The sequence below is a fragment of the Protomyctophum parallelum genome (assembly GCF_964188405.1).
Source record: "Protomyctophum parallelum genome assembly, chromosome: 9".
Lineage (NCBI taxonomy): Eukaryota > Metazoa > Chordata > Actinopteri > Myctophiformes > Myctophidae > Protomyctophum > Protomyctophum parallelum.
Window position 1 is genome coordinate 52,593,715 of NC_139706.1, and position 25,375 is coordinate 52,619,089.

General features: G+C 47.1%; 1 protein-coding gene across 3 annotated transcripts in view; it reads left to right on the top strand.

The window, feature by feature from the left end:
- The window catches only part of supt5h (SPT5 homolog, DSIF elongation factor subunit), a 73,565-nt gene that overhangs the window by 23,799 nt on the left and 24,391 nt on the right, over positions 1-25,375 (top strand). For 2 of the 3 annotated variants that reach the window (XM_083773004.1, XM_083773006.1), the window contains 11 exons: positions 3,626-3,731; positions 5,567-5,657; positions 6,934-7,070; positions 9,013-9,168; positions 10,679-10,825; positions 11,274-11,420; positions 16,098-16,223; positions 17,636-17,720; positions 19,065-19,181; positions 20,268-20,370; positions 21,347-21,474. In XM_083773004.1, the coding sequence (XP_083629130.1) occupies positions 3,626-3,731; positions 5,567-5,657; positions 6,934-7,070; positions 9,013-9,168; positions 10,679-10,825; positions 11,274-11,420; positions 16,098-16,223; positions 17,636-17,720; positions 19,065-19,181; positions 20,268-20,370; positions 21,347-21,474 (1,343 nt within the window). Of the gene's footprint in view, positions 1-3,558; positions 3,575-3,625; positions 3,732-5,566; positions 5,658-6,933; positions 7,071-9,012; positions 9,169-10,678; positions 10,826-11,273; positions 11,421-16,097; positions 16,224-17,635; positions 17,721-19,064; positions 19,182-20,267; positions 20,371-21,346; positions 21,475-25,375 lie in introns of all 3 variants that reach the window. The other variant, XM_083773005.1, reaches the window with a different exon arrangement.

A 25,375-nucleotide genomic window follows, 5' to 3' on the forward strand; every position in this document is an offset into this window, starting at 1 on the left:
TTTTTTTTAACCGCGGTAATGAACCCGATACCGCGGTATGCGTTACATACCGGCGGTATGGCGGTATTGCGGTTATTGCACCCAGCCCTACTGGATACATTGTTTTTTGTATTGTCCCTGTTAAATAAACGTGTATATATATTTTAAAAAAAGTAGACCCAACGCTTGCTAAATAAATTAGAGCTGGGACTCGATTAAAAAAAATAATCTAATTAATCAGAGGCTTTGTAGTTAATTAATCTCGATTAATCGCATATCAATATTTAACCCGAGAACAGTGAGAAACCTTTTTTTCAAATGTTTTTGGTATCCCAGTGAACAGTGACTACGGGATTCCACTCATTTTCAACATTTTACTGTCATTAATATACCTCAGAGTTGTTGTGTGGATATAATAAGAAAGTCCCCCCCCCCCCATTCTGTGTTGCCTAGAACTGGAGGTCTGAAAAAAAATCTGTGACATTATGAAGTACATCTCAGTGACATCACAACAATGTACTTCATAATGTTACTGTTTTTTTCAGACCTCCAGTTCTATAGGCAACACAGAATGGGGGGACTTTTTATTATTTCCAGTGCACACAACTCCACAGAAAAATGTGTTTTATCCCAACAGTGATATATAGGCAGGTGATATATATAGTAGAGGCGGTTATCGTCAGGTACCTGGCGATGCGATTACACATCGTTTCCGAGGGTCACGATTCGATGAATCCCGATTAATCCTGATTAATTGGGCTATGTTACGATTCGATTAATCCCGATTAATCATGATTAATCACGCACTGTTAATCACTCAGTTACTGTGTGACTAATAAACAAAGTGCTTTCTAATGATTATGAATATATATATATTCTTTCACAGTGCACTTTTTTAACTCAAATCTTTGCTTCTGGGGGGGTCCATAGAAGAAAATATTTTCAGATGGGTGTCCGTGGGCAAATACAGAACAGCAATAAGCAGCTTTCTTTAAAAAAAGAAAATAATGAGTTTGTACAAGCATACAATAAATATATATTAATAATGACATAAGATGTCATGTCATAGAAATACATGGGCAGGATTTAGGTTGAGGTCAGCAGCACTCAAATTGCCTTTATTCTTTGTTAGGACAAAAAAGGTGCTTTTCTTTGTTTCCTTATTCAGGGATTAATTTTCAGTTACTGAAGTGTCATTAAGGAAGCTTTGGGGTAGTTATTGAGACTATTATGTTGCACCTTTCTGTTTGTTTGCACACATTAAGGAGCATTTGGTTTAAAGTATTTTACAATAGTAAGGCAACATTTTGGATCCTATGATGTTGAGGGGACACGGGAACTCGATACAACTCACAACGTGTACAAGACCATATTGCCCACTGACATCCAGAGATGCAGTCAAGACAACCATCCCCATCCCGAACACACGGACAGCTGCCCATGCACTCAGAAAAGGCGACTAGAATTACGAAGTCCATCGGCACTTTTATTGCAAAGGTTTTACGTTCACATTCGGTCGTGGGGAGCGATGGATTCCGGGCCATGTTAGCACTTTGGAGCCACACTACATCGTCCCATCTCGGCCACATTTCACAGGCGGTCGATGGTGTGAGTTTTATCGAGTTCTCGTGTCCCCTCAACCTCATACAATCCAAAATGTTCCCTTTCTGTCATCTTTTTTCTCTTCCCCTCCGCGTTGGTAACTCGTTCTGTTTTGGTTGTTGAAAGCTAAAGCGTGCGAGCGCTGTGTGTGCGTCACTCTAAACGGTCCGGTACGACGACGCAGCGCAGTCGCAGATTAGTTCCGCCCTTTTGCTCCGGTAAAAAAAAATACATTATATAATCGATGTTTGACATTTGTGCATCGATGAATTATCGCCCATGATGGCATCGCGATTAATTGACGAATCGATTTTTTTCCCCACCACTAATATATAGGCAGCAAGTGCCTATAATATAAAGTGTCTTCAGTGTGTATATGAATACTCAAATGTGCTTTACATGGCTGGGCACGAGAAAACAAATAAAAACTACTTTATTATGGGGGAAACAAAAAGGTGCGATTAATTTGTCTGTAGTTAATCGCGATTAATTATTCTGTAGTTAATTAATCTCGATTAACACGTTAAAGTCCCGGCCCTAAAAGTGTGACTCCAGCACCTCACTGAAGTTTATTCAGCGGATGAGCGGTGGTTCTTTTTACATTTTTACACAATGGTTTATAAAGACACAAGTTCCTCTGAAAAGACCAAACTATTCAATGGTTTATAATGACATGAGTTGATGGGGCCTTTCTGTGTGGACTTTGCATGTTCTCCCCGTGTCCCCTAGGGTAGGTACCCTCACATGTTCTCCCCGTGTCCCCTAGGGTAGGTACCCTCACATGTTCTCCCCGTGTCCCCTAGGGTAGGTACCCTCACATGTTCTCCCCGTGTCCCCTAGGGTAGGTACCCTCACATGTTCTCCCCGTGTCCCCTAGGGTAGGTACCCTCACATTTTCTCCCGTGTCCCCTAGGGTAGGTACCCTCACATGTTCTCCCCGTGTCCCCTAGGGTAGGTACCCTCACATGTTCTCCCCGTGTCCCCTAGGGGAGGTACCCTCACATGTTCTCCCCGTGTCCCCTAGGGTAGGTACCCTCACATGTTCTCCCCGTGTCCCCTAGGGTAGGTACCCTCACATGTTCTCCCCGTGTCCCCTAGGGTAGGTACCCTCACAAAAACATGCCGTAATCCTGGTCTCTAAAACTACCTCCCCCTGGCCAGCCGGGGCGCCTGATGGAGGGGAAAGAAACTGGTCAGAATAAGGGCCGATTCATACTCCTATTTTAGAGCCGAATAAAAGTCGGTTCGGCTCTGTAGAGCCTACAATGTGACGTCATTTGAGGTTCGGGGGGGCGGGGTACCGTCCTAAAGTCGGCTCTTCGGTGCTACTGAAAATTTCTGACGAGCCGAAATAATTTCGGCACTACAGCGCCGAAACAGCGGTAAAATAGGAGTATGAATCGGCCCTGACGTGTCCCTTCCACGCGCTACGTCCGGCCGCGGAAATTCCCCTCTGTCAGGTGAAAAGAAGCAGCTTGGACTCCTCATGCATTGAAGGAGGCATGAGGTCAGTCTGCTGCCCCCCCCCAGGTTGGCAGAGGAAGTGGTAGCGCCCAGGATTACATTAGTAATTGGCACTAGGTGAAAAAGAAAACTGGGTTAAAAAATCGTGGGATAAAAAAAATTAGTTAAAAAAATAATATATAAAGACATGAGTTCCATTGAAGAGCAGAAGACCAAAATATTCAACATGCGACTTTTCTAGTTATTATTATTATTATTATTATTATTATCTTCCACTCCATGTCTCCTGGTCCATATCTTCCGCTCCTTGTCTCCCAGTCCATATCTTCCGGTCCAGGTCTCTGGGAGGACAGGTGCATCAATCCGCTCCATGTCTTCCAGGTCTCTGGGAGGACAGGTGCATCAATCCGCTCCATGTCTTCCAGGTCTCTGGGAGGACAGGTGCATTAATCCGCTCCATGTCTTCCAGGTCTCTGGGAGGACAGGTGCATTAATCCGCTCCATGTCTTCCAGGTCTCTGGGAGGACAGGTGCATTAATCCGCTCCATAGAGGTGCATTAATCCGCTCCATGTCTTCCAGGTCTCTGGGAGGGGAGGTGAGTCATGACGGTGACTTCATGATCTTCGAGGGGAATCGCTACAGTCGGAAAGGGTTCCTGTTCAAGAGCTTCGCCATGTCTGCTGTGGTGAGATGACGATTATTATCAACCCATTCTGACCTGAGATCAGATTCATACGAGGTTTCCGCCGGACACACACTGGGTCTGATGAACCCATTCTGACCTGAGATCAGATTCTAAAAAATGTCAGTCGTTCTTCGATTTTTCAAAAAATAGCAGATCTACAAGCTCGTATCGCGCTACTCAGTGGCGCGCTATGAGCTTGTAGATCTGCTATTTTTCAATAGCTAAAGCATAACATGATGCCGACACCAAAATGGGTGCCCGGTCAGAATGGGTTATTATTATTATCATTATTATTACTTGCACAAGCAGAGCGCGCAAGGACTAGTTTCCGTCCATGTCGCCGTTTGATGCGTATGACGTAATGACTACTTCCAAAGGGCGACTGTGTCTCAGGAGGTGGAGCGGGTCGTCCAATGATCCATGGGTCGGCGGTTCGAATCCCGGCTCCTCCTCCTCCTCCTGGCTACATGTCAAAGTGTCCTTGAGCAAAGACACTGCATGAACCCCTGATTGCTCCCGATGTGCTGGTTGGTGCCTTGCATGGCTTCTGCCGCAATCGGTGTATGAATGTGTGTGTGAATGTGTGTGTGAATGGGTGAATGTAATGCACAATCTATGTAAAGGTGTGTGAATGTGTGTGTGAATGGGTGAATGTAATGCACAGTCTATGTAAAGGTGTGTGAATGTGTGTGTGAATGGGTTAATGTAATGCACCATCTATGTAAAGGTGTGTGAATGTGTGTGTGAATGGGTGAATGTAATGCACCATCTATGTAAAGGTGTGTGAATGTGTGTGTGAATGGGTGAATGTAATGCACAATCTATGTAAAGGTGTGTGAATGTGTGTGTGAATGGGTGAATGTAATGCACAATCTATGTAAAGGTGTGTGAATGTGTGTGTGAATGGGTGAATGTAATGCACAGTCTATGTAAAGGTGTGTGAATGTGTGTGTGAATGGGTTAATGTAATGCACCATCTATGTAAAGGTGTGTGAATGTGTGTGTGAATGGGTTAATGTAATGCACAGTCTATGTAAAGGTGTGTGAATGTGTGTGAACGGGTGAATGTAATGCACCATCTATGTAAAGGTGTTGAATGTGTGTGTGAATGGGTGAATGTAATGCACAATCTATGTAAAGGTGTGTGAATGTGTGTGTGAATGGGTGAATGTAATGCACAGTCTATGTAAAGGTGTGTGAATGTGTGTGTGAATGGGTTAATGTAATGCACAATATATGTAAAGGTGTGTGAATGTGTGTGTGAACGGGTGAATGTAATGCACCATCTATGTAAAGGTGTGTGAATGTGTGTGTGAATGGGTGAATGTAATGCACAAGCTATGTAAAGGTGTGTGAATGTGTGTGTGAATGGGTGAATGTAATGCACAATCTATGTAAAGGTGTGTGAATATGTGTGTGTGAATGGGTGAATGTAATGCACAATCTATGTAAAGGTGTGTGAATGTGTGTGAATGGGTGAATGTAATGCACAATCTATGTAAAGGTGTGTGAATGTGTGTGTGAATGGGTGAATGTAATGCACAATCTATGTAAAGGTGTGTGAATGTAATGCACCATCTATGTAAAGGTGTGTGAATGTGTGTGTGAATGGGTGAATGTAATGCACAGTCTATGTAAAGGTGTGTGAATGTGTGTGTGTGTGTGTGAATGGGTGAATGTAATGCACAATCTATGTAAAGGTGTGTGAATGGGTGAATGTAATGCACAATCTATGTAACGCGCCTTGGATAAAGGCGCTATATAAATTCATTCCGGTGTTTCTATTGGTTAACAGATCACATGGTCTCATTCCGGTGTTTTCTATTGGTTAACAGATCACAGACGGAGTGAAGCCCACCCTGTCGGAGCTGGAGAAGTTCGAGGACCAACCAGAGGGCATCGATCTGGAGGTGGTCACCGAGTCAGGTATGACCGTATATGGAGCTGTCACTGAGTCACAGAGTCAGGTACGACCATATATGGAGCTGTCACTGGTCACTGAGTCAGGTACGACCATATATGGAGCTGTCACAGAGTCACTGAGTCAGGTACGACCATATATGGAGCTGTCACTGAGTCACTGAGTCAGGTACGACCATATATGGAGCTGTCACTGGTCACTGAGTCAGGTACGACCATATATGGAGCTGTCACAGAGTCACTGAGTCAGGTACGACCATATATGGAGCTGTCACTGAGTCACTGAGTCAGGTATGACCATATATGGAGCTGTCACTGAGTCAGGTACGACCATATATGGAGCTGTCACTGAGTCACCGAGTCAGGTATGACCATATATGGAGCTGTCACAGAGTCACTGAGTCAGGTACGACCATATATGGAGCTGTCACTGAGTCAGGTACGACCATATATGGAGCTGTCACTGAGTCACTGAGTCAGGTACGACCATATATGGAGCTGTCACTGAGTCACTGAGTCAGGTACGACCATATATGGAGCTGTCACTGGTCACTGAGTCAGGTACGACCATATATGGAGCTGTCACTGAGTCAGGTACGACCATATATGGAGCTGTCACTGGTCACCGAGTCAGGTACGACCATATATGGAGCTGTCACAGAGTCAGGTACGACCATATATGGAGCTGTCACAGAGTCAGGTACGACCATATATGGAGCTGTCACTGGTACGACCATATAGAGCGTCGCAGTCCCTCCCCCTTTCAGAACGATGAGTGGCCCAGGAAATGAATCCCAATGCATTTCTCCTCATAGGCTTTTCTTAAAGTATTTATTTAAAGACGGTTACGCCGCGGACAAAGACAACTCGGATCGTGACAAATCATGACAATGAACACAATGTTTTGGGGGACGATCAAATCATTAGAAAGAAGAAAATAAAGGCAGGAGACAACACTATTTGTTTTGTTTTTCTTCTCATAAATAATTTTATCGGCCCCAAAACATTGTGTTCATTGTCATGATTTGGGTCACGATCCGAGTTGTCTTTGTCCGCGGCGTAACCGTCTTTAAATAAACACCTATGAGGAAAATGCAATGGGATTCATTTCCTGGTCCACTCGTCGTTCTGAAAGGGGGAGGGACTGCGACGCTCTATATTGAGCTGTCACTGGTCACTGAGTCGTGTGTGTCTGCATGTGTGTGCGTGTGTGTGTGTGTGTGTGCGTGTGTGTGTGTGTGTGTGTGCGTGTGTGTGTGTGTGTGTGTGTGTGCGTGTGTAGGTAAGGAGCGTGAACACAACCTCCAGGCGGGCGACAACGTGGAGGTGTGTGAAGGAGAGCTGATCAACCTTCAGGGGAAGATCCTCAGTGTGGACGGAAACAAGATCACCATCATGCCCAAACACGAAGACCTGAAGGTAGGCACGCACACACACACACACACAGACACGCACGCACACACGCACGCACACACACACAGTCACAGACACACACACACACAGACACGCACGCGCACACACACACACGCATACACACACGCGAGAGGGGAATTCCAAGGTTTTTTTTAAAGATATTGTTTTGTTTTTTATTGATTTTTGAAGGGACAGACAGTAGGCTGACAGGAAACAGGAGAGAGATGGGGGGGGGGGGAAGGGAAGACATGCAGTAAAGGCCGTGTCGGGCTCGGGAGTCGAACCCGTGGCCACACTGCGACTGGATCACCAGTCGGGTGCCCAGACGGTTACGCCACCGCCTGGGCAGGAATTCCAAGTTTTGCGTCGTTTAAAAAATCCATTTGAAAACACTGAGAAAAGAACAAACTAAACACCAGCCCTGATGGCCGCTGGGCGTAGAGCGCGACGTTCCCGTTTCAGGCTGCCTTTTATCCTCCTCGTCTCTTTGACAACGTAGGCTATTTTGTCACGATCGCGTTAATAATAATAATAAAACTTTATTTGTATAGCACCTTTCATGACATGAAATGCAGCTCAAAGTGCTTTACAGAGCAATGGAGAATAAAAGAAAAGCAAGGCAACGACATTAAAAAACAAGCAGTAATGCAATACAGTGAGGACATGAATAACAATAAATAAAAGATCAATTAAAAGCAGTGTTGTAGAAGTGGGTCTTGAGCTGAGCTTTAAAAATGTCTACAGAGGCTGCCTGACGAAGGTACAGTGGGAGCTTGTTCCATGCCGACGGCCCGTAGAAGCAAAAAGCTGCTTCCCCGTATTTTTTAATAATAATAAATAATAATAATAATAATAAACTTTATTTATATAGCACCTTTCATACATAAATGTAGCTCAAAGTGCTTTACAGAGCAGAAAAATTAATAAAAACAAAAGCAAAACAAAACAGCATTAAAACAGGCATGCAGTTTAAAACAATAGGGCAATAGCGCAGTGTCAAATCAGGAGAAGGCAGTGGTACAAAGATAAGAACAGATAAAGCAGGGCAACGACATTAAAAAACGACAATAAAAAACAAGCAGTAATACAATACAGTGAAGACATGAATAAAATAAAAATAAAATAAAAAGATCACTTAAAAGCATTGTTGTAGAGGTGGGTTTTGAGCTGAGCTTTAAAAATGTCTACAGAGGCTGCCTGACGAAGGTACAGTGGGAGTTTGTTCCATGCCGACGGCCCGTAGAAGCAAAAAGCTGCTTAGTTGCCATTTTTTTAGGCAAAGCGAGCAGGCCAGCAGTGGAAGACCTTAGGGGGCGGTTTGGGACATATTTAGGCAGGCAGTCATGTAGGTAGGAAGGCGCGAGACCATTGAGAGCTTTATAGACAAGTAAAATAATTTTAAAATCAATCCTAAAAACAACCGGAAGCCAGTGCAGTGATGCCAAAACTGGAGTAATATGTTCTCTCATCTTAGTTCTAGTTAAAACTCTAGCTGCTGCATTTTGGACAAGTTGTAGTCTGTCAGTTGTTTTCTTAGGCAGTCCTGAAAAGAGTGCATTGCAGTAATCAAGCCGAGAAAAAACAAAGGCGTGGATTAGCGTTTTTGCATCGTCCAAAGACACATAGGCTCTGATTCGTGCAATATTTCTAAGGTGAAAAAAGGCAATCTTGGTAACATGATTAATGTGTGAATTAAAATTCAATTCGGAATTGATAATAACCCCCAGGTTCTTTACTGTACTGTTACTTTCTACAGTCAGGTTGCCAAGTCTGCTTATTATTATATTTTTTAGTTGCCATTTTTTTTAGGCAAAGCGAGCAGGCCAGCAGTGGAAGACCTTAGGGCACAACATGGAGCGAGCAGCTCCATTTGGTTACACTCCCAATGTTAAATGTGTGTGTGTGTGTGTGTGTGTGTGTGTGTGTGTGTGTGTGTGTGTGTGTTTAGGACCCCTTGGAGTTCCCCGCTCACGAGCTTCGGAAGTACTTCCGGATGGGCGACCACGTGAAGGTGATCGCCGGACGCTACGAGGGCGACACCGGCCTCATCGTCAGGGTGGAGGAGAACTTTGTCATCCTGTTCTCTGACCTCACCATGCACGAGGTACGCGTGTGTGCGTGTGCGTGTGCGTGTGTGCGTGTGCGTGTGCGTGTGTGTGTGTGTGTGTGTGTGTGTGTGCGTGTTTTCGTCGACTAAAACTAAGACGAAAAATGTTCGTCGACTACCTTTTCCACTGGTGAAAACTAAATGAAAACTAAGCTACAAGCTCACAACGACGCGTTGTGAGCTTGTAGATCTGCTATTTTCAGCAAGTGTAAAATCAGTCATTACAACGGCTTTTGCCTAATCCATTTTGGGCGCGAACCCCTTTTGGTGTTTTAAACACTGTTCTAATTTAGCTATTGAAAAATAGCAGATCTACAAGCTAAGTAGGTCTGCTATTTTTGAAAAACCGTGAAAACGTTTTTTTTTTTTTTTTTTTTGTTTTTTTTACACTTTATTTTGATTTTTATTGATGAATAAATGAAAAAAACATGTGTACATTTTGTTGTATCCGACATGTAAATATCCCCCCCTCCTCCCCCCCAATCAAGGTCAGAACAAGACAAATAAAACAAAGACAGACAGTACAAGACAGTAAAAGTAATTGGTAAACTAGTTTTGAAAGTACTAATGAACATAGTAAGAAGAAAAAATAAATAAATAAAATAAACAGCATTTTCCATCAGGGTATGGTATCTACGTTACATACATTGTATCCATCTTTCAGTTTAGACAGTAAATTGCTCTATATCCAACTGTCTACTTACTGAGGGCCTCCAACCAGAGGTCGCCCAATGTCAGGTTTAGTGTGAGGTATCAGATTGTACAAGGGAATATGGGTTTAAAGGACAACTTTAGTTTTTTCCAACCAAGGTTCATGTTTTAGTTTGTTATTAGATAAAGTAAAAGATGAGTGTTCATTTCTTTTAATTTGCTGCTTTCTTTCGTTTTAGGGATTTTAACTGTTTTTGACAGGTGGGCGGGGGCATTCGAGCATGGGGCTAAATATGTATTTTTTTAAACAATTTTATGGGGATTTATTTTTTTATGGTTTACTATAGTCCCAATAAATGCCAGGAAATTATACATCTGGCCACAGAATATCACAGGATCTACTGAATGTGAAGGTAGCCTACTGGGGGAAGGCTTATACTGTGTGTATAGGCTCAATATGTCAGTTTGTCACATTCAGTAGATCCTGTGATCTTTTGTGGCCAGATGTAATTTCTTGGGGTCTAGTAGGGCTATAGTAAATAATAAAAAAATAAATCACCATAACATTTTGTAAAAAAATACATATTTAGCCCCATGCTCGAATGCCCCACAGATTCAGAAAACTGTCAGGACATTTAAAAAATGAATGGGTTAAATGTCCTATAAACTAGTGTGTGTGTGTGTGTGTGTGTGTGTGTGTGTGTGTGTGTGTGTGTGTGTGTGTGTGTGTGTGTGTGTGTGTGTGTGTGTGTGTGTGTGTGTGTGTGTGTGTGTGTGTGTGTGTGTGTGTGTGTGTGTGTGTGTGTGTGTGTGTGTGTGTGTGTGTGTGTGTGTGTGTGTGTGTGTGTGTGTGTAGCTGAAGGTGCTCCCCAGGGACCTCCAGCTGTGCTCAGAGACGGCCTCCGGAGTGGATGCGGGGGGGCAGCATGAGTGGGGGGAGCTGGTCCAGCTTGACCCCCAGACCGTAGGGGTCATCGTCAGGCTGGAGCGAGAGACATTCCAGGTACACAGAGAGAGAGAGAGAGAGAGAGACATTCCAGGTACACACAGAGAGAGAGAGAGACCCCCCCATTCTGGGCGGGAACCCCTTTTGGTGTTAGCACTGTGTTATGCTTTAGCTATTGGAAAAATAGCAGATCTACAAGCTCATAGCGCTTTGTAGGTCTGCTATTTTTGAAAAATGGAAGAACGACTGACATAGAAACATAGCTTTAAGAGCGACTGACATAGAAACATAGCTTTATCAGAACACTGTCAGGATGTAGAAGATTTTTTTTTAGAATCTGATCTCGGGTCAGAATGGATTAATTCATAAATCAAGCTGTGTGTGTGTGTGTGTGTGTGTGTGTGTGTGTCTGTGTGTGTGTGTCTGTGTGTGTGTGTGTGTGTGTGTGTGTGTGTGTGTGTGTGTGTGTGTGTATCTCTGTGTGTGTGTGTGTGTGTGTGTGTAGGTGCTCAACATGCACGGTAAGGTGATGACCGTGCGCCACCAGGCGGTCAACAGGAGGAAGGATAACCGCATGGCCGTGGCTCTGGACTCTGAGCAAAACAACATCCATGTGAAGGACATCGTTAAGGTCATCGACGGACCGCACTCTGTAAGGATGACCTCACTACGACCTCACTATGACCTCACTATGACCTCACTGACCGCACTCTGTAAGGATGACCTCACTACGACCTCACTGACCGCACTCTGTAAGGATGACCTCACTACGACCTCACTATGACCTCACTATGACCTCACTGACCGCACTCTGTAAGGATGACCTCACTATGACCTCACTGACCGCACTCTGTAAGGATGACCTTACTATGACCTCACTATGACCTCACTATGACCTCACTGACCGCACTCTGTAAGGATGACCTCACTACGACCTCACACTGACCTCACTATGACCTCACACTGACCTCACTCTGAGCTACGACCTCACTGACCGCACTCTGTAAGGATGACCTCACTACGACCTCACTATGACCTCACTATGACCTCACTATGACCTCACTGACCGCACTCTGTAAGGATGACCTCACTACGACCTCACACTGACCTCACTATGACCTCACACTGACCTCACTCTGAGCTACGACCTCACTGACCGCACTCTGTAAGGATGACCTCACTACGACCTCACTATGACCTCACTATGACCTCACTATGACCTCACTGACCGCACTCTGTAAGGATGACCTCACTACCACCTCACTATGACCTCACTATGACCTCACTATGACCTCACTGACCGCACTCTGTAAGGATGACCTCACTATGACCTCACTATGACCTCACTGACCGCACTCTGTAAGGATGACCTCACTATGACCTCACTATGACCTCACCACCACCTCACTATGACCTCACTCTGAGCTACGACCTCACTGACCGCACTCTGTAAGGATGACCTCACTACGACCTCACTATGACCTCACTATGACCTCACTGACCGCACTCTGTAAGGACCACCTCACTATGACCTCACTCTGAGCTACGACCTCACTGACCACACTCTGTAAGGACCACAATTTACAATTTAGGCATTTATCAGACGCTCCTAATCCAGAGTGACTTACATTAAGCAAGAACAAAAGCATGGGAATACATCACATAAAAGCATTTATCAAGAAACATGCGTAAGCTAACAGTGGAATATCTATATAATGAAACTATACATCTATACTACTATGCTATACATATGTACTATGACGTGCTATGACTACATACAATGCAATTATAGTGCTGTCTACATAACATGCTATAAGTCTGTGTCAAATGCTATCTAAGTCTACAGACTACAGACGACCTCACTACGACCTCCCTATGACCTCACTACGACCTCACTGTGAGCTTTGACCTCACTCTGTAAGCGCCATTATTATTTTACCCCATTTAGACCTGAGGCCGATTGAAAAAAGAAAAGTCAGTTTTCCGAATTACTGAAGCACTGAGGAAACGGTTTGCGCCTTTCTCCGAAATACCTCACGTTTCTTTATCAGTGGTGCTCGAGGACCCCCAAAGGACCCCCAAAGACCCCCAAAGGACCCAAAAGGACCCCCAAGGACCCCCCAAGGACCCCCAAAGGATCGTTTCTTTATCAGTGGTGCTCGAGGACCCCCAAACCACGATGTGATCGGCCACCAACCCACATCTGAAAACATGTTGTTCCAGGAAGCAAAGATTTGAGTTAAAAAATGTTCGCTCTCGTCTGTGGCTCAGGAGGTAGAGCGGGTCGTCCAATGATCCCTGGGTCGGCGGTTCGAATCCCGGCTCCTCCTCCTGTCCACATGTCGAAGTGTCCTTTGGGCAAGACACTGAACCCCACCCTGCCTCCAATGAGACACTGAACCCTACACTGCCTCCAATGAGACACTGAACCCCACACTGCCTCCAATGAGACACTGAACCCTACACTGCCTCCAATGAGACACTGAACCCCACACTGCCTCCAATGAGACACTGAACCCCACACTGCCTCCAATGAGACACTGAACCCTACACTGCCTCCAATGAGACACTGAACCCCACACTGCCTCCAATGAGACACTGAACCCTACACTGCCTCCAATGAGACACTGAACCCCACACTGCCTCCAATGAGACACTGAACCCCACACTGCCTCCAATGAGACACTGAACCCTACACTGCCTCCAATGAGACACTGAACCCCACACTGTCTCCAATGAGACACTGAACCCTACACTGCCTCCAATGAGACACTGAACCCCACACTGCCTCCAATGAGACACTGAACCCCACACTGCCTCCAATGAGACACTGAACCCCACACTGCCTCCAATGAGACACTGAACCCCACACTGCCTCCAATGAGACACTGAACCCCACACTGCCTCCAATGAGACACTGAACCCCACACTGCCTCCAATGAGACACTGAACCCCACACTGCCTCCAATGAGACACTGAACCCTACACTGCCTCCAATGAGACACTGAACCCCACACTGCCTCCAATGAGACACTGAACCCCACACTGCCTCCAATGAGACACTTAACCCCACACTGCCTCCAATGAGACACTGAACCCCACCCTGCCTCCAATGAGACACTGAACCCCACACTGCCTCCAATGAGACACTGAACCCCACCCTGCCTCCAATGAGACACTGAACCCCACACTGCCTCCAATGAGACACTGAACCCCACCCTGCCTCCAATGAGTCAGTCGGTGTGAGCTCAGCTCGCCACCGTCGGTGTGTGAATGTGTGAAGTGAGGACGCTTGCGTCGACTGTTCACCGCTTCACCTCCCAATGTATGAATGAATGAACCTTCACCTCCCAATGTATGAATGAATGAACCTTCACCTCCCAATGTATGAATGAATGAACCTTCACCTCCCAATGTATGAATGAATGAATGAACCTTCACCTCCCAATGTATGAATGAATGGACCTTCACCTCCCAATGTATGAATGAATGAACCTTCACCTCCCAATGTATGAATGAATGAACCTTCACATCCCAATGTATGAATGAATGAACCTTCACCTCCCAATGAATGAATGAATGAACCTTCACCTCGAGATAAGAATATTCAGAATTCTTCCTATTCTTTTATTTTTTGGCCCTTTCGGCTGCCGTATGCTAACGCTCTGGGCTCATATTAGCTTACCGTTGACTTACATGTTAGCGCGGCGGAAAGAATGACTCGTATCTCCTAATCCAGGGCGCTCTCCGAGGTGATGAATGGATCGATATGCTGGCGCTTCATTTCTGCTCCTCATCCGTCTCTCTCCCGCTAAAATATGAACGCTTTTTGGATCATATATCGTATAAATTAAAATGATCGCAATGTAAGCTAGCAATGTAAAGTCAACTTTTTTTAGTGGATTGTTTCCGGGTCATGGCCTTCAGAGTAAAAGCGCTGAGACTAAAGTTCTCAAACTCTGCCCGAACCCGACCAGGCCCGACCAAGCCCGACCCGACCCGACGTTTTAGGGCCGGGCCGGGCCCAAATAATATGCTAATTAGTCGGGCCGGGCCGAGCCTCGGGCTCTGTGATTTTCCGCAATTTTGTTCTTTTTTTTTTTTTTTTTTAAGTGTTATTATAATAAAAATAGCAATTCTGTTATTTGTGTAATGTGATTGTGTATACGTGTATGCATTTATTATGAAGAGGGCTGCGCTAGGCGATTCACTTGTGACAGGAGGAAGACTGGAGACGGGGTCGCATCGCACTGGCATTTCAGACTCGGAGGCCTCGTACACACATGTCAAACCACGTGACTTCCATTAGAAAAGCATTGAGAATAAGGCGGCCATGAAACACAGACAGAACAGATCATGTCAGTCCAGCATGTGTGTACGAGGCCAGAGCAGCATTGCAGCCTGCCCCGCGCGCAGGCAGTAGAGAACAGTGAACGGTGAGAGACTTGCGTGCCTTGCTACCGCTGGTTTCCCTCTGGTTTGCGCACCAAACGAGCTACTAACCACCAGTTAACTTGCCAAGTTGCCATATGCTTAAATATTTTATCAAATCAATCGGATTATCACAGCTGAAGAAGCGTCAGGTTTTCGTCATGTTGCACTGAGAGTCTCGTTAACCCAGCTGGCTGCGATGAATAAAACCTAATTATTAATCAACGTCACCAAACGATCCATGATGGTGATATATAACTTATAGCTACACGTAAAGCAACTTCACTTCAGAGGAAACTAAGGGAGGGAGCTGCAGCAGCTATTCATGTTTACTCACCAGTCACCACCACCACTGTATGGAATCCATTAGAATGATTGGAAATGGAAGTTATGGAACATTAATAGCCTATTCTAACGTGAGTTACATACATCCTTTATTTCGATAAATCCGCTGATCTCCGTTCTCACTTTCACACTGAAACACGGCGCCGCTGCGCTGCCATTTAGTGCTGCTTTTTTTTCTCTCTTTTTTTTCTTTCGGGCTTTTGTTGGGCTTCGGGCTTAACATTATGGCAATTTTTAGGGTAGGGCCGAGCCTCGGGCCCACCCAGTTAGGGTAGGGTCGGGCCGGGCCATAATTTTTGGGCCCGTTGAGAACTTTAGCTGAGACAACCCCGGCCACCCAGAGCTCCTATTTTGAAGCACTTCCGGCACCGATTGTGTTTAATCGGTAGCATATCATTATTGGCCATATCGGAGCCGTCTCAAAATAATACAGAAAATCTACGTTTAATTTGTCAATGTGTTGATGAGCATGTACTTTGTGTTTCCTTGCGTGTGTGTGTGTGTGTGTGTGTGTGTGTGTGTGTGTGTGTGTGTGTGTGCGTGCTTGTTACAGGGTCGCGAGGGTGAGATCCGGCACCTGTTCCGTGGCTTCGCGTTCCTTCACTGTAAGAAGCTGGTGGAGAACGGAGGCATGTTCGTCTGTAAGACCAGACACCTGGTTCTGGCAGGAGGCTCCAAGGTACGCCTTACATTACATACTTAGACCAGACACCTGGTTCTGGTACGCCTTACATTACATACTTAGACCAGACACCTGGTTCTGGTACGCCTTACATTATAATACTTAGACCAGACACCTGGTTCTGGTACGCCTTACATTACATACTTAGACCAGACACCTGGTTCTGGTACTCCTTACATTATAATACTTAGACCAGACACCTGGTTCTGGTACGCCTTATATTACATACTTAGACCAGACACCTGGTTCTGGTACGCCTTACATTACATACTTAGACCAGACACCTGGTTCTGGTACGCCTTACATTATAATACTTAGACCAGACACCTGGTTCTGGTACGCCTTATATTATATACTTTATAATACTTATGTACTTTATGCTCGGATCGGTGAACCAAACTTTCTCTAGACCAGAAAGCACGCTGTCTGGGCCAGGCTACCCGCCCCTCTAGACCAGAAAGCACGCTGTCTGGGCCAGGCTACCCGCCCCTCTAGACCAGAAAGCACGCTGTCTGGGCCAGGCTACCCGCCCCTCTAGACCAGAAAGCACGCTGACTGGGCCAGGCTACCCGCCCCTCTAGACCAGACTAATATATTTTAACATCAGTACATCAGTGTTAACCGTTTCAGTTCGTACGATGTGTGAGAACGTCATAAGGATCCCGAAATATTAGTGCCTACGACGTCTGTGGACATCCTAGCGACGTCCCAGCGACGCGGGGCGAGATAAGAATATTCAGAATTTTTCCTATTTCTTTTTTTGGCATTTCGCTTTTCGCTTTCCGTACGCTAACGCTCTGTGCAACTATTTGCTTGTCATTGACTCCCATGTTAGCGCGGCGGAAAGAATGACTCGTATCTCCTAATCCAGGGCGCTCTCCGTGGTGATGAATGGATCGATATGCTGGCGCTTCATTTCTGCTCCTCATCCGTCTCTCATCCGTAAAATATGAACGCTTTTTGGAGCGTAAAAAAATTAATTAAGATGATCGGGGATGTGAGGTCTCTTTGTAAAGTCAACTTTTTTAGGAAAGTGTTTCCGGTTCATGGCTTTCAGAGTAAAAGCGATCAGACAACTCTGGCACCCCGGAGCTTCTATTTTGATGCACTTCCGGCACTAAATGTCTTATCACTGCGTCCATCTTGTTAAAGACATCGCTGCGTCCATCTTATTAACGACATCGCTGCGTCCATCTTATTAACGACATCGCTGCGTACATCTTATTAACGACATCGCTGCGTCCATCTTATTAACGACATCGCTGCGTCCATCTTATTAACGACATCGCTGCGTACATCTTATTAACGACATCGCTGCGTACATCTTATTAACGACATCGCTGCGTCCATCTTATTAACGACATCGCTGCGTACATCTTGTTAACGACATCGCTGCGTCCATCTTGCAGCCTCGAGACGTGACCAACTTCACCGTGGGAGGCTTCGCTCCCATGAGTCCTCGCATCAGCAGCCCAATGCACCACGGAGGAGGAGGTGAGAACCACACATTCTGACCTGAGATCAGATTCATACCAGGTTTCCACATGGACACACACTGGTCTGATTAACCCATTCTGACCTGAGATCAGATTCATACGAGGTTTCCACATGGACACACACTGGTCTGATTAACCCATTCTGACCTGAGATCAGATTCATACCAGGTTTCCACTAGGACACACACTGGTCTGATTAACCCATTCTGACCTGAGATCAGATTCATACGAGGTTTCCACTGGGACACACACTGGTCTGATTAACCCATTCTGACCTGAGATCAGATTCATACCAGGTTTCCACTGGACACACACTGGTCTGATTAACCCATTCTGACCTGAGATCAGATTCTAAAAAAAAATCAGTCGTTCTTCGATTTTTCAAAAAATAGCAGACCTACAAGCTCATAGCGCGCCACTCGGTGGCGCGCTATGAGCTTGTAGATCTGCTATTTTTCAATAGCTAAAGCACGACATGATGCTAACACCAAAATGGGTTCCCGTTCAGAATGGGTTAACTTCTTTATTTGCATTCACATTTTACGAGACATTTCTTGAACAATATACGGATGCACACAGCGTTGTAAAACTCTCCAACGAGTGCTTCAGATACAGATCACGGGTACAGGAAGCATCGCCTTCTCCATATATGGTCGACCGCCAATTATCGCAGACACTGAACAGAATGTAGCCGATGCCTGATTTGGGCATTCCTGCAATCTGCATTAACCCGTTCTGACCTGAGATCAGATTCTATAAAATGTTCTTCTACATCCTGACAGTTTTCTAGAAAAAGCCATGTTTCTAATGTCAAGCCGTTCTTCGATTTTTCAAAAAATAGCAGACCTACAAGCTCACACACACGCACACACACAGTGTCCAGCTTGATTTATGAATTAATCCATTCTGACCTGAGATCAGATTCTAATAAATGTCTTCTACATCCTGACAGTTTTCTGAAAAAGCTATGTTTCTATGTCAGTCGTTCTTTGATTTTTCCAAAAATAGCAGACCTACAAGCTCGTAGCGCGCCACTCGGTGGCGCGCTACGAGCTTGTAGATCTGCTATTTTTCAATAGCTAAAGCATAACATAATGCTGACACCAAAATGGGTTCCCGTTCAGAATGGGTTAAGGCCTTGGATGATGTCACTGTCCTCACCTTCTGATGACATCACTGTCCTCACCTTGGTGACGTCATGGATGACATCACTGTCCTCACCTTGGTGACGTCATGGATGACATCACTGTCCTCACCTTGGTGACGTCATGGATGACATCACTGTCCTCACCTTGGTGACGTCATGGATGACATCACTGTCCTCACCTTGGTGTTCTTCCAGGTCAGCAGCAAAGGGGCGGAGCCGGAGGAGGCGGAGGAGGAATGGGGCGGGGCCGCGGCAGGAGAGACAACGACCTGATTGGCCAGACCGTCCGTATCTCACAGGGACCGTACAAAGGTGAGCTCTCATTGGCCAGACCATACAAAGACATTTTGACACATTGTGCTACATGAGGCGGTCCCTTATTGGCCAAGCACTCCCACCAACCATGATGTGATTGGTCATCCATGTAATGCTGTGCCTACATTTCCCAGGGTGCATTAGAGCCTCTAATATAATGCTGTGCCTACATTTCCCAGGGTGCATTAGAGCAGAGTCTAGTGTAATGCTGTGCCTACATTTCCCAGGGTGCATTAGAGCAGAGTCTAGTGTAATGCTGTGCCTACATTTCCCAGGGTGCATTAGAGCAGAGTCTAATGTAATGCTGTGCCTACATTTCCCAGGGTGCATTAGAGCAGAGTCTAATGTAATGCTGTGCCTACATTTCCCAGGGTGCATTAGAGCAGAGTCTAGTGTAATGCTGTGCCTACATTTCCCAGGGTGCATTAGAGCAGAGTCTAATGTAATTGTTAGGATATAAAGTTCAACTGGAGCCACAAACCACCAGGAAGCAGGATTTTGTATTATCCAGTTTTATTTTGCTGGATAAAGGTTGACATTCAGATGATTGCCTTGATGATGGTTCTATAAATAAACAGGAAATAAAATAGTTATAGTATATTTCTATATAAACATTAAATTATAAAGTATGGCCTTTAGTTCATATTTATACATTTCCTATTGCATATTCAAATAATAATTAGCCACATATCTAGTATAAGTTCACAATATAAATCAGAATATAAGTTTAAATCAAATGCATCAGTCTTAAATATAACCCACATCATGGTGACTTACATTGAAACAAGTTCAAAGACGCATAGGGAACCATCTGGTCATGCACACAGCAAACAAGGGTGGCCGAGGGCTGTGCATGTGTTTGAAGACAAAAGGACAAGTGAGCATGATCCAGGCCTGCTTTATTGGGAGGAAGTGAGGGAGGCAGTGAGGCACTGCCACAAGTCCTTCCTGAGCCATGGTGGGGTCTCCTTGTGGAGCGGAGGGGAACTTGCCCTTTACAGTTTGTGACAGTAATGCTGTGCCTACATTTCCCAGGGTGCATTAGAGCAGAGTCTAATGTAATGCTGTGCCTACATTTCCCAGGGTACATCGGTGTGGTGAAGGACGCCACAGAGTCCACTGCCAGGGTGGAGCTTCACTCGACCTGCCAGACCATCTCCGTGGACAGACAGCGACTGACCACCATGTACGTAAAGGGTTAAACCTACTGACCACCCTGTACGTAAAGGGTTAAACCTACTGACCACCATGTACGGTTAAACCTACTGACCACCATGTAGGGTTAAACCTACTGACAACACAGCCATGACGTTAAGCTGTGTGTGTGTTCAACAACACAGCCATGACGTTAAGCTGTGTGTGTGTTCAACAACACAGCCATGACGTTAAGCTGAGTGTGTGTTCAACAACACAGCCATGACGTTAAGCTGAGTGTGTGTTCAACAACACAGCCATGACGTTAAGCTGTGTGTGTGTTCAACAACACAGCCATGACGTTAAGCTGTGTGTGTGTTCAACAACACAGCCATGACGTTAAGCTGTGTGTGTGTTCAACAACACAGCCATGACGTTAAGCTGAGTGTGTGTTCAACAACACAGCCATGACGTTAAGCTGAGTGTGTGTTCAACAACACAGCCATGACGTTAAGCTGTGTGTGTGTTCAACAACACAGCCATGACGTTAAGCTGTGTGTGTGTTCAACAACACAGCCATGACGTTAAGCTGTGTATGTGTTCAACAACACAGCCATGACGTTAAGCTGTGTATGTGTTCAACAACACAGCCATGACGTTAAGCTGTGTGTGTGTTCAACAACACAGCCATGACGTTAAGCCATGTGTGTGTTCAACAACACAGCCATGACGTTAAGCTGTGTGTGTGTTCAACAACACAGCCATGACGTTAAGCTGTGTGTGTGTTCAACAACACAGCCATGACGTTAGCTTGACCTGCATAGCAACGGTTGCTAAACAATTTGGATTGGCGTCGATTGGACAATCACTTTATGGGGCGGGGTTTAGACTAGAAGGGATAATTCCTTCATGTTCTTCATTCGCTCTGCTAAACAGGTGTGTGTGTGTGTGTGTGTGTGTGTGTGTGTGTGTGTGTGTGTGTGTGTGTGTGTGTGTGTGTGTGTCTCTCTCCCTCTCTCTCTCTCTAGGGGAGCTAAGAGGCACAGCGGCATGACGTCGACTCACGGACGCACCCCCATGTACGGCTCCCAGACGCCCATGTATGGAACAGGCTCCAGAACACCCATGTACGGCTCCCAGACCCCCATTCACGAAGGTGAGACCCCTGTGTGTGTGTGTGTGTGTGTGTGTGTGTGTGTGTGTGTGTGTGTGTGTGTGTGTGTGTGTGTGTCTTGTTGTGCCTTTTGTAGATCCACTATTCTACAACAGGTCGTTATGAGGAAGCAATCTGATTGGTTGAAACGGCCTTCCAGCTGTGGATCAAACCAGCACTGTTCACCACCCAATCAAAACAAAGGATTCAGCCGCTCTGTTCTCCCAGAGCGCTATAGCAAACTGCGCGGCTAGGCTATAGCTAGTTTCTTGGGACATTTGTGTTCGTATAGTGACTACATCTGTCATTAAGAAAATATATTCTTTCAGCGATTTTGATAGTTTTAAGGGTAACTGTTGTATAATTGGATTTGTGGTTTAACGTGATTATTGATGCTTCAGTGATGCTTGCGGAACTCGACTCCGTCTCGTTCCCGACCGCATCACTGTCGTGGCAATAATCACGTTAAAAACCACACTCTCTGGTGTAATATTGCTTAATTAACACATTATGTGCCCTTTCATTCTTTCAAAACGGCGACGTGGGGTGCCCACTTTTAGACCCACATTTTGACATTTTGAAAGATTATAATTTTTTCTTCCACAGACAGTCCTGGGCACCTCATGCAGTGATTCCCTGGGCACCATGCAGTGATTCCCTGGGCACCTCATGCAGTGATTCCCTGGGCACCATGCAGTGATTCCCTGGGCACCATGCAGTGATTCCCTGGGCACCATGCAGTGATTCCCTGGGCACCATGCAGTGATTCCCTGGGCACCACATGCAGTGATTCCCTGGGCACCTCATGCAGTGATTCCCTGGGCACCTCATGCAGTGATTCCCTGGGCACCTCATGCAGTGATTCCCTGGGCACCATGCAGTGATTCCCTGGGCACCTCATGCAGTGATTCCCTGGGCACCACATGCAGTGATTCCCTGGGCACCATGCAGTGATTCCCTGGGCACCTCATGCAGTGATTCCCTGGGCACCACATGCAGTGATTCCCTGGGCACCACATGCAGTGATTCCCTGGGCACCACATGCAGTGATTCCCTGGGCACCATGCAGTGATTCCCTGGGTACCATGCAGTGATTCCCTGGGTACCTCATGCAGTGATTCCCTGGGTACCACATGCAGTGATTCCCTGGGTACCATGCAGTGATTCCCTGGGTACCATGCAGTGATTCCCTGGGTACCATGCAGTGATTCCCTGGGTACCTCATGCAGTGATTCCCTGGGCACCTCATGCAGTGATTCCCTGGGCACCATGCAGTGATTCCCTGGGTACCTCATGCAGTGATTCCCTGGGCACCTCATGCAGTGACTCCCTGGGCACCTCATGCAGTGACTCCCTGGGCACCTCATGCAGTGATTCCCTGGGCACCTCATGCAGTGATTCCCTGGGCACCTCATGCAGTGATTCCCTGGGTACCTCATGCAGTGATTCCCTGGGCACCTCATGCAGTGATTCCCTGGGCACCTCATGCAGTGACTCCCTGGGCACCTCATGCAGTGATTCCCTGGGCACCTCATGCAGTGATTCCCTGGGCACCTCATGCAGTGATTCCCTGGGCACCTCATGCAGTGATTCCCTGGGCACCATGCAGTGATTCCCTGGGCACCACATGCAGTGATTCCCTGGGCACCATGCAGTGATTCCCTGGGCACCACATGCAGTGATTCCCTGGGCACCATGCAGTGACTCCCTGGGCACCTCATGCAGTGATTCCCTGGGTACCATGCAGTGATTCCCTGGGTACCATGCAGTGATTCCCTGGGTACCATGCAGTGATTCCCTGGGTACCATGCAGTGATTCCCTGGGTACCTCATGCAGTGATTCCCTGGGCACCTCATGCAGTGATTCCCTGGGCACCATGCAGTGATTCCCTGGGTACCTCATGCAGTGATTCCCTGGGCACCTCATGCAGTGACTCCCTGGGCACCTCATGCAGTGACTCCCTGGGCACCTCATGCAGTGATTCCCTGGGCACCTCATGCAGTGATTCCCTGGGCACCTCATGCAGTGATTCCCTGGGCACCTCATGCAGTGACTCCCTGGGCACCTCATGCAGTGATTCCCTGGGCACCTCATGCAGTGACTCCCTGGGCACCTCATGCAGTGATTCCCTGGGCACCTCATGCAGTGATTCCCTGGGCACCTCATGCAGTGATTCCCTGGGCACCTCATGCAGTGATTCCCTGGGCACCATGCAGTGATTCCCTGGGCACCACATGCAGTGATTCCCTGGGTACCTCATGCAGTGATTCCCTGGGCACCTCATGCAGTGATTCCCTGGGCACCTCATGCAGTGATTCCCTGGGCACCATGCAGTGATTCCCTGGGCACCATGCAGTGATTCCCTGGGCACCATGCAGTGATTCCCTGGGCACCATGCAGTGATTCCCTGGGCACCATGCAGTGATTCCCTGGGCACCATGCAGTGATTCCCTGGGCACCATGCAGTGATTCCCTGGGCACCTCATGCAGTGATTCCCTGGGTACCTCATGCAGTGACTCCCTGGGCACCTCATGCAGTGATTCCCTGGGTACCTCATGCAGTGATTCCCTGGGCACCTCATGCAGTGATTCCCTGGGCACCATGCAGTGATTCCCTGGGCACCTCATGCAGTGATTCCCTGGGTACCATGCAGTGATTCCCTGGGCACCTCATGCAGTGATTCCCTGGGCACCTCATGCAGTGATTCCCTGGGCACCTCATGCAGTGATTCCCTGGGCACCTCATGCAGTGATTCCCTGGGCACCATGCAGTGATTCCCTGGGCACCTCATGCAGTGATTCCCTGGGCACCATGCAGTGACTCCCTGGGCACCATGCAGTGATTCCCTGGGCACCACATGCAGTGATTCCCTGGGCACCATGCAGTGATTCCCTGTGGGCACCTCATGCAGTGATTCCCTGGGCACCATGCAGTGATTCCCTGGGCACCATGCAGTGATTCCCTGGGCACCATGCAGTGATTCCCTGGGCACCTCATGCAGTGATTCCCTGGGCACCTCATGCAGTGATTCCCTGGGCACCATGCAGTGATTCCCTGGGCACCTCATGCAGTGATTCCCTGGGCACCACATGCAGTGATTCCCTGGGCACCTCATGCAGTGATTCCCTGGGCACCATGCAGTGATTCCCTGGGCACCATGCAGTGATTCCCTGGGCACCTCATGCAGTGATTCCCTGGGTACCTCATGCAGTGATTCCCTGGGCACCTCATGCAGTGATTCCCTGGGCACCTCATGCAGTGATTCCCTGGGCACCATGCAGTGATTCCCTGGGCACCATGCAGTGATTCCCTGGGCACCTCATGCAGTGATTCCCTGTGGGCACCATGCAGTGATTCCCTGGGCACCTCATGCAGTGACTCCCTGGGGCACCTCATGCAGTGATTCCCTGGGGCACCTCATGCAGTGATTCCCTGGGCACCTCATGCAGTGATTCCCTGTGGGCACCTCATGCAGTGATTCCCTGGGCACCTCATGCAGTGATTCCCTGGGCACCATGCAGTGATTCCCTGGGCACCTCATGCAGTGATTCCCTGGGGCACCTCATGCAGTGATTCCCTGGGCACCTCATGCAGTGATTCCCTGGGCACCTCATGCAGTGATTCCCTGGGGCACCTCATGCAGTGATTCCCTGGGCACCTCATGCAGTGATTCCCTGGGCACCATGCAGTGATTCCCTGGGCACCATGCAGTGATTCCCTGGGCACCATGCAGTGATTCCCTGGGCACCTCATGCAGTGATTCCCTGGGCACCACATGCAGTGATTCCCTGGGTACCTCATGCAGTGATTCCCTGGGTACCTCATGCAGTGATTCCCTGGGCACCATGCAGTGATTCCCTGGGCACCTCATGCAGTGATTCCCTGGGTACCTCATGCAGTGA